The sequence below is a fragment of the Leptomonas pyrrhocoris genome (genome assembly GCF_001293395.1).
Source record: "Leptomonas pyrrhocoris isolate H10 chromosome Unknown, whole genome shotgun sequence".
Classification (NCBI taxonomy): Eukaryota; Euglenozoa; class Kinetoplastea; order Trypanosomatida; family Trypanosomatidae; genus Leptomonas; species Leptomonas pyrrhocoris.
The window spans coordinates 147107-159919 of NW_015438378.1; the positions used below are offsets into that span (position 1 = coordinate 147107).

Here is a 12813-nt window from a genome sequence, read left to right on the forward strand (position 1 = left end):
TTTTGAGCTTCGTTTCCTGCACCGTCGCCGCGGCAGGTTTGACCGTCACGCAGCACCGCAGCAACGCCTCATCTGCAAATAGGCGAAAAGGAAAAGGAAAGAAGGGCGCCACCCACACTCACTCACACACGCAGTACGACTAAACCGCGCGCCATGGCAGATCGATGTACCACGCCGGCCCCCCACGCGGATCCGTGCACGCCCCGCAGCGGCGACTCAGCACCCGACTGCAGCCCGGCGTCTGTCCTGTCCCGCACGAAACATGCGCCGGCGCCGTCTCGCACACACCGCGCGATGGGCCAGCTACCCGTACAGGTAGCCGAGCCCGGCAGCACGCACCCCACCACCGCCAAGCTCTTCCACATCTGCCCCTGGCTGCGTCACGTCCCGGTGCTGGGCATTGCGTTGGAAGGCTTCGGCCCGAGCCTGTGCTTCGCCATTGGGGCGGTGGACTTCATGACGAAAGGCGTTGCCGAGAACACGATCGCCCTCTCTCGCCAACCGACGATGACGAAGCGCTACATGATTCACGGCACGCGCTACCAGCGCCTGGCCGGCATCATTGCCATGGGCTCCTCGATTAAGATCGTCATCGCTGTCGTTTCCGACACCGTCGCCCTCTTCGGCTACCGCAAGCGGTTGTACCAACTCGGGTCCTGCGTGATGAGCTTCGCGTTCACCCTCGGCTACGCCCTCCTGCCCGCCACGCCGGCGTCGGCCGATACCGCTGCCGCCTTCATCTTCCTCTGCACCTTCTGACGCACGAACGTGGACATCTTGACCCAGGGCTTCTACAGCCGTTTGATTCAGCGCAGTCCGCTGCACGGGCCGGCGCTGATCAGCTGGAATTACTGGATGGTGCTCCTCGGCATTATCGTCGCCGCGGTGATTATGGGACAGCTGTCCGATCAGAACAAGACGTGCGACGGTGTGATTGCCTCCGCTGTCTTTCACCTGATGCCGGCGGTGGTGTTTGCTTTTAACTTCTACGGGGAGCGCAAGAACCAGCTGGAGCGGTACGAGGACTCCGTGTTGAAGCGGCAGGAGGCGCGGGATGCGAAGAACGGCGCGGCCCAGCGGCAGCGTTGTCGTCATCCGGTGAGGGATGAGGAGGAGGACGGGGAGGACGGGGAGGACTGCGCGAACGAGCCGGCGGGGGACGATGCGTTGTGTGCCCGCAGCAAACATCATCAACACGAACAGGAGAAAGGAGAGAACGCGGTGGATGCGGTGGACGAAGTCGCGGCAAAGGCGAATGCAGCCGCCGAAGGAGAACAAGACGAGGAGGCGGACGACGACGGGCTCGTGGGGTTTTCGAACGACCTCGGCGGGGTTGCGCTGAGCGACGACTCTCAGGCAGACGACGGCGACGACGATTTCAACGACCGTGTGAGGGAAAACATTTGGGTCTCGGCCGGTTGTGTTTTTGAGATCAACAAAGAAGTGGTGCGCGCGAACTGGAAGATCGTCATTTACGCGGTGGTCATGACCTGCAGCGTCATCACACTCGCCTGTGTGACCATCCTCGGCACTATCTGGCATTTGCTGTACGCCTGCATCGCTGTGGTCGTGTGCTGCGCGGTCTGCGCCTTCCTGACGCTGCCGCGCGTGATTGCTAAAGCAAACATGTTTGTGTACTGCGACATGCTCTTTTACATTCAGCTCCCCGGTGCGCTGGACAGCTTCTTCCTCGCGAATGAAGCGTGCCTGCCGGGCGGCCCCCACTTCTCCTACAGCTTCTACAACACCGTTGGTGCGGTGATCCAGAACGTGGCGGGGATGGTGGGGGTGATCCTCTTCACCTACGTCTTTTCGGAACAGCGCTACCAGGTTGTGATGTTCGTGACGGTGACCCTTCGCGTGGTCGCGTCCATCTTTGACTTGATGGTCGTCGAGCGCTGGAACCTGTACATCGGCATCCCGGACCACGCCATGTACATCTGCGGGGACACCATCGTGTACCAGATCTGCTACATGCTGAACTACATGCCGGTGTTGATGCTGTTGTCGCGTGTGGTGCCGCACGGGTCGGAGAGCATGGTGTACGGCTTGATGGCGGGCATTGGCAATTTGGGCGCCTCCATGTCGAACACGATCGGGTCGCTGCTGATGGAGCTGGCGTGGCCCATCGACACGACGACAACACCGTGTGACTTCAGCAACGTGCCGTGGCTCATCATCACGGGCCACCTCGCCTCGCCGTTTTTGATCGTGGTGGCGTCCTTTGTGCTGCTGCCGCACGCTCGTGTGAATGACGCGCTTGACTTGCACGGCCACGTTGTGCAGAAGCACCTTGAGAAGGAAGGCGACGAAGGAAAGGCTGCTCCTGATGCCGCCACCACGTCTGCGACCACGCCGGGAACGGCGGCATGATGAATGCAGAAGATCGCGAAGTCAGCGTGACGCCTCAGGACGGCACGACCTTGTCTACGCACTTGAGAACCGCACTGCGTCATCGCAGTCTAAATTATTCATCCTCTTCTTTTTTCCTCCGTTTCGGCACCGATAAGCTCTAACAATCTCTCTTTTTCTTTCTGTAGCTCTTCTGCCATCTGTATCTTGATATATATTTTTTAACTAGGATTTGGTTGAGTATAAAGCTCGATGAGCTGCTGTCTTCACGCCGCACGGTGATCCCACTCATTACTCCCTCCCTACTGTAACGTGTCATTCTTTGTTTCCGCTGTTGTTGTTGCTGTTCTTCTTCGTTATTTCCATCCCTCATTCTTCTGTTTGTGGTTTTATTATTATTCTTTGTAGAACGCACTCACACACACACACACAACGCAGCAGTGCGACACGCGCGTCAGGCATACATTATTCGGTGCTGGTGTACGGCGTGGTGGTGTTGCTGGTCTCTTTGTGTGACATACATATACGCTTGCTTTTTTATTTTCTTTTCTCTCTCCCTTTTCCTGACGCGGTGGCCGACCTTCTTTCGCTCCATTTCGTCTCGCCCACTTCTCCGGCCGATGCAACTCGCTGTTGTACACTCCTTAAAGAGTCGTGTTGCGCTGCTGAGAGAATTCTATTGAAGTAAATAAATTATGATGATCATCCTCGCTTGACTTTTTCTTGTGTGCTTTTTCTTGTTGGTTTTTGCTTCTTTGTTTCCGTTTGGCTTCTCCTTTCTTCGGCTTATTCATTTTTTTTTCTTTCTCATGACCTCATGCTCTCGATGCAGCGTACTCCTTTGGGTTTCCTGCTGGTACGCGGATACGACTCCGCCTACACACACACAGAGAGAGATGAATACGTATGTGCACCAACTAACGGTCATTTAAACTGTTGTCCTGCCTCTTTTTTTTTATATACTCCTTCGATGTTCGTGTCCCTTCTTTTCCTTTCAAAAACGGCACAAAATGGATTTGGTGTGTGTGCGTGTGTGCGGGTGAGGGATGCCGCCTGGCTCGCTGCTCTCTGAAGCTAGAAGATCTCGCCTACCCATTCGAAAAGTTTTTTTTCTTTCTTTCTCTGGTCGTGTCGCCGCGTGGGAACGTGCGAAGTCCTCTCACACACACGCACCACAAGGACAGGTTCTTTCTTTCACGCACACGCACAACATCGATGAGGTTTGGTTGCACGTACGCAGCTTTCTCGAGACCCTTCTCGAAGGAGAAAGAGAAGAAGAAGAAGTGATGCGACGGGTAAGTCGGGTGGATGCCCGCCGCCGCTCTTTGCACGGAATTCTGAATTTTCCTTTCTCTTTTTGTTTTTCTTTTAACACAGCTTCTAAAGTAACTTCTAATCGACCCATCAAAACGCTTCTGCACGACCTTTTTCTGTTCTTGTAATTACCGTGTTGTGATACAGGTCCGCTCTATATGTATTCTACACTTTTGTATATATGCAATTAGCACTGATATTATTATTCTTATTATTATTTCTTGTGTTTTCACCCCTGCTCCGAACTCTTCACTCCGGCACCACTCCCAGCCCACATATATATACGCCAGTCGTTTCGTCTGTAGAACTCGGCGAGCTGCGTCTTTCAAATTGGGCTTTCGGTGAGTTTCTCATTTTTTATTATTATTGTTGTTTATCCTATGATTATCCTTTCGAGTCTCGACTTTCTTTTGTCGCTGTATCGCCCTCACCGCAAACTCGTTCGGCGATATATATATACACACACAAATAGCTGAGTATGTACAACGCCAAAGATAATCTTAAAATATTCTGAAGGAAACGTCATCGTCGACAAAGGAGCGGAAGACGCTCTAGTACTCGTCGTGCCGCTCACACCGACCCACCCTCGACGAGGACTGCATTCATTGAACCTCGTGGGAAACTCTGCGTAGCACCTCCTCATCTTTTTGTTCCTGTCCTCATGAAGCGGATGTGTGGTCAATATACCGTGCTGTCGATCCTCATCGCTGCCAATCCTCTACCCCTTCTTCTTGAACCGGCGTCATTCGCAATTTGTGTGTATGTATGTGTGTATGTGTCTTTCTCTCTCTCCTCTCAATTAGCGCCAACCAATCAACTCAACTGACTCAAAGTCCGTTCATCACGGTTGGTTGCTCCCGTTGGACCAAAGCAGAAGGAACAGCACAGCACGTGATCGTGCGTTACTACACCAACAAAAATTATTGCTCCGTCATAGTTAGGAGGAGAGGGAAGGAAGCCAACGAAGAATGTCCGTCAACTTCGTCGAGGTGCACCCACTGGTGCTGCTCAACGTCGTGGACCACGTCACTCGCCTTCACCTATCGCACGAGTCCGACCCACCACCCACCGGTCCTTTCTTCTCCACTGTCGGTTTGTTGATGGGCACGACAAGCGTCGCCGCCGCCGTTCGCAACAACGGTGGTAGTAGCGGTGGCGGTGGTGGTTATGTCGCCGCAGCTACCACGACTCTCGCTACCTCGTTTGAGCTGCCGTTGAAGCTGAACGACAGCGGCGAGCCGATTCCCCTCGCCGCCCTCGCCGGCGATGCCGCGTTTCTGGCGCGCGTGTTGGAGGACGACGTGGACTGGCCCGCCGCGCAGCAGCACCGGGCACTGCTGGACGCGGTGATGCCAGAGTCGTCGGTTGTCGGGTGTTACCTTGTGTGCAGTGGCGGCTTGCGCAGCGGGCGCCCCGCCGGCAAGCGCGACGGCGACGTGACTTCCACCACCCGATCTAAAAAGCCGCGGAACGAATCGCAGCGCAGTGCGCAGGACACCGCGTCGGGTGCGGGTCTTCCACACATTGGGCAGAGCCTCGCCACGCAGCTGCACCTCGCGGAGCTGCTGCCGGCGGCGGCAGACGGCTTCGTCGTTTTGGTTTTCTACGAAGGCGAGGTGGTGGCTGGAAGACGGGGTGACAGCGGCGGTGGCGGCGGTGGCGGCGGTGGCACGGACGACTCTTCTTCTTCTTCAGCGGCCGTCGCGACGACGACGCCATCCTCCTCTTCCCTCAGCGCGCGTCGTTTGCCGCTTGAAGCGTTCTGGGTCTCCACCGTGCCAGTGGCTGCGGCCGAAGAAGCCGGGGAGGCCGCAGACCGAAGGAGGGGCAAGGGTGCGGTGCCGGCCCCTGTCGCCGTCACTCCAGCAGACATGGAGTGGATCGGGCTGGCGAATGAGGTGCACATCATGCGCGACGTCAGCGCCTCCACCACGGCAACCCCCACCACCCCGTCGAGCGCGCCCAGCTTTCTCCGTCGCGTCAGCGCGGCTCTCTACCCCGCCTCGGCGCAGCGCGTCGGCTCGCCCACGGTGGACACCCCCACGGCTCCCCTGCCATCATCATCGCCGCAGACGGCCACCACCAATGCCGCCGCCGCCACAACACAGAACTCCAACGCCGCGGACGGTCTGCGGAGCAGTCTTCGCCTTCTGAGCCGGGTCCTAGCGACCCCATCAGGTGCCTCCACAATGCAGCCCACTGCACCCGGGACACGAAACGTATCGGATAGCGGTTACTCCTCTGTCGAGCTTCTTCGCACCGTGGCGACCTGTGTGCGCAACGTGCCGGACGATAACGCGGAGCAGCAACACGAACAGCAGCACCCGCAATCGACCGCCGCGCCCGACTCGGAAGACGTGCTGCGTGCCGTCTTGGCCCTGGAGGCGCAGTGTGCGATGCGGCTTGCGGATCTGCAGAGACAGCAGCGGTCCGTCGTGATAGCCCGCATGTCAGCGATGAGCAGTGTGGGTCGGAGAGGATTATCGTCGCCGTCGTTATTAAAGACGATGTCCGCAAAGCGTGGCGCGATGCGTAGTCGAGCAGGGGATGTGGAGGAGGCACGCTCGGCTGCGGCTGGTGCGTGGATTCCGCCTCGACATGACGGCCGTGAGAGAGACTCGCTTGTGACGTATGTTTCCGGTCACGTGTGGCCACACCAAAGCGAATGAAGCAGTTCTCTTTCTCACACACATACACATGCAGTTGTCCTCTCTAGCGAACTTATTATTCTTTCTATTATTATTAATAGTTTTTTTTCTCCGCCTGTGTGTGTGTGCGTGTGCGTGTGTTTGTTTTTGGGGGAGGGATTTTGACCATCATTACTTAGACGTTTACTCCTTCTTTCTTGTTGCTGGTCGATTTACTCTTCTTCTGATGCGTTCGTCAAAGGGGCCATCGTTTTGCCGTCAGACACCGTCAAAGCAAACGGAGTGTAAAGGGAGGCGTAACCAGGGGGAGGTCTGAAATTGCATCTACGCGGAAGCTGGAGGGCGTGGTTGGCGCCCTTGCTTTCTCTCTCTCTATTCCTCTTGTTGTCTCTCGACCGTGAGCTGGCGTTGCCTTCATGAATTAGAGGGTCACGGACACCAACCACGCGACGCTCGCCGGACCCTGTGCACCCTTGGCCGCCCCCACCCCCCCCCCCTCCTCTTTTTTTCCCCTCGTTTCCGTCACGACCTCGCCGACTCCGCACATCACCTTCCTCTCTTTCCTCGTCTTCTCAATACGGGTCATTCCACAGAGCCAACTACGCTTCAAAAGAATAATACTAATTTTTATTCTCGCGCCCCAGCAGAAGAAAGAAGGACATACACACACCCGCCCACATACATATACGCATATACACACGCATATACACATTAAGATATATACATATATACGTACGGGTTCCGTTATCTTTCTTTCCTTTTTTTCTCTTTCGTCAGTTTTTTTTTTTGTTAAGCACGCGCTTCTTGCTGTTGCGACCGTTTACTTCTCCCTCGTCAACGTACGTCATTCCTTTTGCGCCTTCTCTCTTTCCCCGTCTCCTACGTGAACCTCCCGCCTGCGCAACGCGGCTCAACGCTGCTGGCTTTCCTGATTCATTCATTCATTTACTTTCTTTATGTAACCGCAAAACAAACAAACCAAACAAACAAACACGCGCGAAAGCCAGAAGTGAAAGGACGATGTTTTCCCCCGACCGCAGCAGCCACAACGGGGAGGAGAGGGAGTCCGGCACGAACTACGCGGAGCCGGCCGTGGGGGACCCCCTCGACGCCGCGCCGCCGCCGCCGCACCGCACCGAGGACGGCAGCACTATCTTGCCGAACGGCACCATTGTCCACCCAGCCGCCGAGAGGCTCTTCGCGGGCTGCCCGTGGGTGCGGAACATCCCCGTGGTTGGCGGGGCCGTCGAGGGCTACGGGCCGGCCTTTGTGCTGGCGCTGTGCATGGCCTACTTCCTGTGCAAGGGCATCGCGGATCAGATTATCGGCTTCTCCCGCCAGCCGATGATGACGAAACGCTTCGGCATCGACGGAGACCGCTACCAGCGCCTGGCCAGCCTGTACAGCATGGGCTGGGCCATCAAGGCCTTCATTGCGATGATGACAGACACCTTCGCCTTCCTCGGCTACACGAAGCGCTGGTACATGGTGATCTCCTGCATCGGCGGCGCGGCGTTCGCCCTTGGCTACGGCCTCCTGCCCGCGAAGGAGTCGTCCGCGAACATCGCGGCGGGGTTTATCTTCCTCACCTGCCTCGGTAAGTCGAACGTGGACATCCTGTCGGAGGGCCACTACAGCCGCCTGATCCGCCGCAACCCGGTGCCGGGGCCGTCGCTGGTGAGCTGTCTGTGGGTGTGCATCCTCACCGGCACCCTCATCGCCTCCGTCATCCAGGGTCCGTTGTCCGACGGTGGCAAGACCCAAATTGGCGTGTTCGTCTCCGCGGTGCTGCAGTTCGTTACGGCGATCTTCTTCATCTTCAACATGTACGGCGAGCGGCCGAACGTGGTGGAGCGGCTGCAAGACCTGCGCTACGCGAAGGCGGCGCTCGCGAAGGCGCAGGCGGAGGCGCGGCAGGCCGACGGCTCCACCTCGGACGTTGGGGATGAGCTGCTCGAGAAGCCGGTCAAGAAGGACCTCCACCCTGAAAATGACGGCGCCATCTACGACGAGGTCCAACTCGGTGATCCCAGCCTGGTCGGTTTGCAGGACGTCTACGGCGTGCCCAACGGTGACAGCAACAACAGTGAGAAGGGCGGCACGAGCCCCAACATGGTCGTCGCCGCTATGGACGAAATTGACGAAGAGGAGCAGCTGGCAATTCGCACCTGCCTCTTCGGGGCCTTTGAAATCAACAAGGAGGTGGTCTCTCGCAACTGGAAGGTCGTCGTGTACTGCGTGATCATGACGGTCAGTGTGGTGACGATGGTGTGTGTGACTATCCTCGGCACGACCTACGACCTCATGTATGCCTGCATCGTGCTGTCGGTGGTGTGCATCGTGTGCGCCTTCCTGACGCTGCCGCGCGTGATTGCCAAGGCGAACGTGTTCACCTATATGTACTTCACCCTGTACATCCAACTCCCCGGTGCGCTGGATGCCTTCTACGTGGCGGACGAGGAGTGCCTGCCGGGCGGCCCTCACTTCACCTACACCTTCTACAACACCGTTGGCGCGGTGATCCAGAACATTGGAGGCATGATCGGCGTCACCTTGTTCACCTACGTCTTCTCCAAGCAGAACTACCAGGTGACCATGTGCGTGAGTGTGTCATTGATGATCATCGCTTCCGTCTTTGACATCGTCATCGTCGAGCGGTGGAACCTGTACATCGGCATCCCCGACCACGCCATGTACATCTGCGGGGACGCCGTCGTGTACCAGGTCTGCTACATGTTCTCCTACATGCCGGTGGTGCTGCTCATGTCTCGCCTGTGCCCGCGCGGGTCGGAGAGCATGGTGTACGCGCTGATGGCCGGCTTTGCCAACCTCGGCCAGACCATGTCGAACGCGATCGGCTCGCTGCTCGTTGAGTTCCGCTTCCCTTTCAAGTCGAAGGTGCCGTGCGACTTCCACAACGTGCGTTGGCTCATCATCATCGGCCACCTCCTCATGCCTCTCGCCATTGTGCCGCTATCGTTTTTGCTGCTGCCGCGTGTTCGCATCTGCGACGACATCGACGTCAACGGGCATGCGATTCATGCCCAGCTGAGGTCCGAGAAGAAGCGCGCCGAGGAGGAGGCGGCGGCGGAGGCGGAGCGTCAACAGAATGCGGGCAACGATGGCGCTGCCCTATACGATGAGCTGGGCACTGTGAATGAGCCGTGCGTGGAGACGGCCGGTAAGTGACGGGGGATCGAACTGCACGACGAGGGAACTCGAGCAAGTCTCTCTCAACGCAAGCGCAGTAATATGTGTAAGTGAGAGAGAGAAGGAGAGCATTCGAGCTTTCCTCCTGTTTTGATTTTGTCTTTATTTCTTTTCATTCCTTCCTACTCAAAAAAAAAAACCCCGGTGGTGTACACATACCTGTCACCCCGATAACACCGTCCTGACTGTTTAAATCGGGGGTGCAGCGACAGAAAGGGCGATATTTCGTCTCTCTCTCTCTCTCAAGCAAGCGTCGTCGTTGCGCTCTCCTTTCACAGCTGCTTCCGACATGGATAGGTAAACGCGCGTGGCTATGCATGCCTTTCTTTGTCTTCTTCTTTGTTATGTTTCTCGTGTACGTACTGCGTAGCCTTCGCCGATCTCCGTGAAGCATGACTTTTTGTTTCCTCCCTTGTGTGAGTGAGTTTGTGTGTGTGCTTCATTGTTGTTTCTCCATCTCTCCGTGTTCTCTTCTTGCAACCGCAATCGTGGCCATGAGCCAACTTACTTCTTCCTTTCGCTCTCTGGCTCTCCCTACGCGTGATCCCTATTCGCCACCGCCCCTTTGTGTATCCGTTCTTTTCCACTTCGTCGTCGTGTTCCTCTTTGCGTCCGCTCCGCTTCGGATATTTCGCCGTGGCGGTGGCGGTGACTTCTTCTTTTCCTTTTAATCCTCGAGTCTTTGCGTGTTTGTTTTCTGCAGTGCAGCGCCTTGCTTTTTTCCCCGTCCGCTGGCAACTCCCGTGCCAATACAGAAAGAAAGAGAAAAAAAATAATAGTAATAAAGAGGAGGTGAGCGTGAGAACGCGGCTTTGCGGCGTGTGTTCGTGGTGACGTCTGTGGTGACGGTGGTGGTGGTGGTTTCTACCGCACAAGTGACACGAACAAGTCTGCTTATCATTTGTTCTTTCGTCATCCATCTCTCTCTCTCCCGCACGCACTTTATGTTTCTTTGTTTTTATTATTATTATTATTATTATTATTATTATTATTAATATTATTATCATTAGTGCTCTTCTGGCGTTGTTGTTGTTGTTTTGTTATTTTCATTTTGATGACAGCGCTACCTTCTCCCCCCGTCGGAGGAAAGGTATTCACCTAAATTCTTCTTTCTGCGGTTTCCTTTGCTTGTTGCCCGTTCGTCTCCCTTGAAACTGCCTGACGCGTGTTGGCGGTGAAGGCGTGTCTTTTTATGGGCGTGATAATCACTGATGCGTACTTGTGCCCCAGAAAATGCACCTCAGCGTCTTTCCTTTTTTTCCTTTGCATGTTGGTTTGTTCCATTCCACGCCATCCGGCTTTCCCCAATGTGCGCGAGATACATGTGTTTCTAATAAAGAAACTAAACGCGTGTGTTTTTCTCTTGAGCCCTTCTTCCATCTAACCCGCGGTCATTCAGCCCTTTTCCAGCAATAATAATTATTATTATTACTATCGTTTCCTGGGCGTTGCTTAGTGATCGCACCAAGCGCTTTTGCTGTCTTTGTTGCTATGACTACTACCATTTTCTTATCACCGTCCCCATGCCGTCGCCTTACGTTTTATGTCACTGCAGTGCCAGAAGCTAAACTCGTGCGATTTGGTGTGGCAAACTGGGTGAGAAGGGGCATTCGCGGACCCAGCACGGGTGTCGTTTCGTATGACTTCTCGGCAATCTTTGTTTTTTTTCTTTTCCTTCTCTTCGATTCTCCCTTGCACCTTTCATCGCCTTCGTGCAGCGGTTTCTTTTTTGTTGTCCGAGTGTTTCGTTTAGAAGAGAAGGGAGGAAGGGAGAACCGAATATATATATATATATACACGCCGTTCACCTCTCTCTTTCTTTCTCTCCCCCCTCCCCCTGCTCTTTGCTCACCATCGCGTGTGAGGTTGGTTGTGTGTGTGTGTGTGCGAGTAGAGATAAACGCGCGGTTGTTGTGTTCTCTCAATACTGATTTTTTATTATTTTCTCTCTCGCTCGATTTTCTGTGGTTTGTACTCGTCTGTTCTGATTTGCTTGTTTGAATTTTCTGCTTGTATTTGAGGTCTTTTTCGTCCGCCGTGCGTGGCGGCACGTACCCCCCTCCCTCCCCTCGAGGCAGCTAATAAAGAATCATAATGGGAAGGAGGGTGCGGACGGTACGTCTTGAAAAATTCGGCCATCGTCTTTCGTACTCCTCCTTCTTGTTGCTGCTGCTGCTGCTGTGGTGCTGCTGTGGTGTGTATGTATTCTGTATGTTTGATTGCGTGTTTGTTTTGGTTGTGATACATTATTGTCCGCCTCTTTTTTTTCTTTCTTCGATGCTCAACGCTCTGTGCTGAGCTTGGTTTTGGCCTTTCTTTGCTAAGGCGAAGTACGCATTTCGCCGTGACGCGCCTGGCGACCGTGCGAGGCATCAAAGCAAACAAGAGAGAACGGCGAAGCAGCAGACGGAAGAGGAAACGGGAGAAGCCACTTTTGTTGTCGTTGTTTTTTTCTCTGAGTTTTTTTAGTCTGGTCTTTCCAGAGTTATCAGGCGAAAGTGGGATGTTTAAAATTAAAAGAAAAAATGGTGTGTGTGTGTGTGTGTGCGTGTTTGCGTCATACAGTTAGACCGTTAACAGTAATAAACCATCTTTAAAGAATGGGAGGGGAAAAAAAGGAACTGTCATGCACGACAATTAATGGCAACGCCGTTGTTAGTTGTTGCTGGAGTTTCACTGTACGTTTGCGTTATCGCGCTTCTCTCACCCCCGCTTTTTCTTTTCCAATGCGGGCTGTTATCCACACATTTTTTCTTCCTTTCTTTCTTACGGTGGGGTTGTTCTGTTTCTGTTTCTTTTCTTCTTCTCCTTTCTTGTTGTTCTGATTCGTGGGCTGAAAGTGGCAGGTCCTTCGCGAGTATCTCAGCCTTGTTTTACTTCTCAAATATTCCCACATTCATTTAGTTTAGTTATATATATATATGTTGGTTTTTGCGATAGCCTGCAAAGGCCTCTTTTTTATGGTTGCGTCGTCATCGTCGCTTTCTGTTGGTTTTCCTTGTTTTCCCTGTTTTTACTCTCGTGTTGAGGACATCTTAAATCTCTACCCCGAAAAGATATGAAGGAGATAAATAGAAAAGGAGGTATCGCAGGTGAGATGGATCGAGCAGGGCTCACGGGGAAGCAACTTCATAGCGCGTTCTCGTTGCTAGTATGGAGTATTGCTCCTATTGTTTTACCGGTGGTGGTTTTTTTCTTTCGTCTGCCTTCAGCGGACACCGATAGGGTCTTCTCGCTTGCTTCACCGTGGCTCGGGCCTCATTTAAAAACTGTACTGAAACCTCCACGG

General features: G+C 54.4%; 4 protein-coding genes across 4 annotated transcripts; all 4 read left to right on the forward strand.

Annotated features, from left to right (window-relative positions):
- Positions 1-153: 153 nt before the first annotated feature.
- ABB37_08093 (putative folate/biopterin transporter) lies at positions 154-759 on the forward strand (the record flags this gene model as incomplete). The annotated part of the gene is made up of 1 exon (XM_015806969.1): positions 154-759. One exon carries the CDS (start codon positions 154-156, stop codon positions 757-759), a length of 606 nt encoding a protein of 201 aa, XP_015654364.1.
- Positions 760-855: 96 nt separating this feature from the next.
- Positions 856-2373, forward strand: ABB37_08094 (putative pteridine transporter ft5; the record flags this gene model as incomplete). The annotated part of the gene is made up of 1 exon (XM_015806970.1): positions 856-2373. One exon carries the CDS (start codon positions 856-858, stop codon positions 2371-2373), a length of 1518 nt encoding a protein of 505 aa, XP_015654365.1.
- Positions 2374-4467: 2094 nt separating this feature from the next.
- ABB37_08095 (hypothetical protein) lies at positions 4468-6335 on the forward strand (the record flags this gene model as incomplete). Its single annotated transcript, XM_015806971.1, has 1 exon — positions 4468-6335. The coding sequence occupies exon 1, from the start codon at positions 4635-4637 to the stop codon at positions 6333-6335; it is 1701 nt and encodes a 566-aa protein (XP_015654366.1). The 5' UTR covers positions 4468-4634.
- A 570-nt stretch (positions 6336-6905) lies between these two features.
- Positions 6906-9503, forward strand: ABB37_08096 (putative folate/biopterin transporter; the record flags this gene model as incomplete). Its single annotated transcript, XM_015806972.1, has 1 exon — positions 6906-9503. Exon 1 carries the CDS (start codon positions 7335-7337, stop codon positions 9501-9503), a length of 2169 nt encoding a protein of 722 aa, XP_015654367.1. The 5' UTR covers positions 6906-7334.
- Between the last annotated feature and the right edge of the window lie 3310 nt (positions 9504-12813).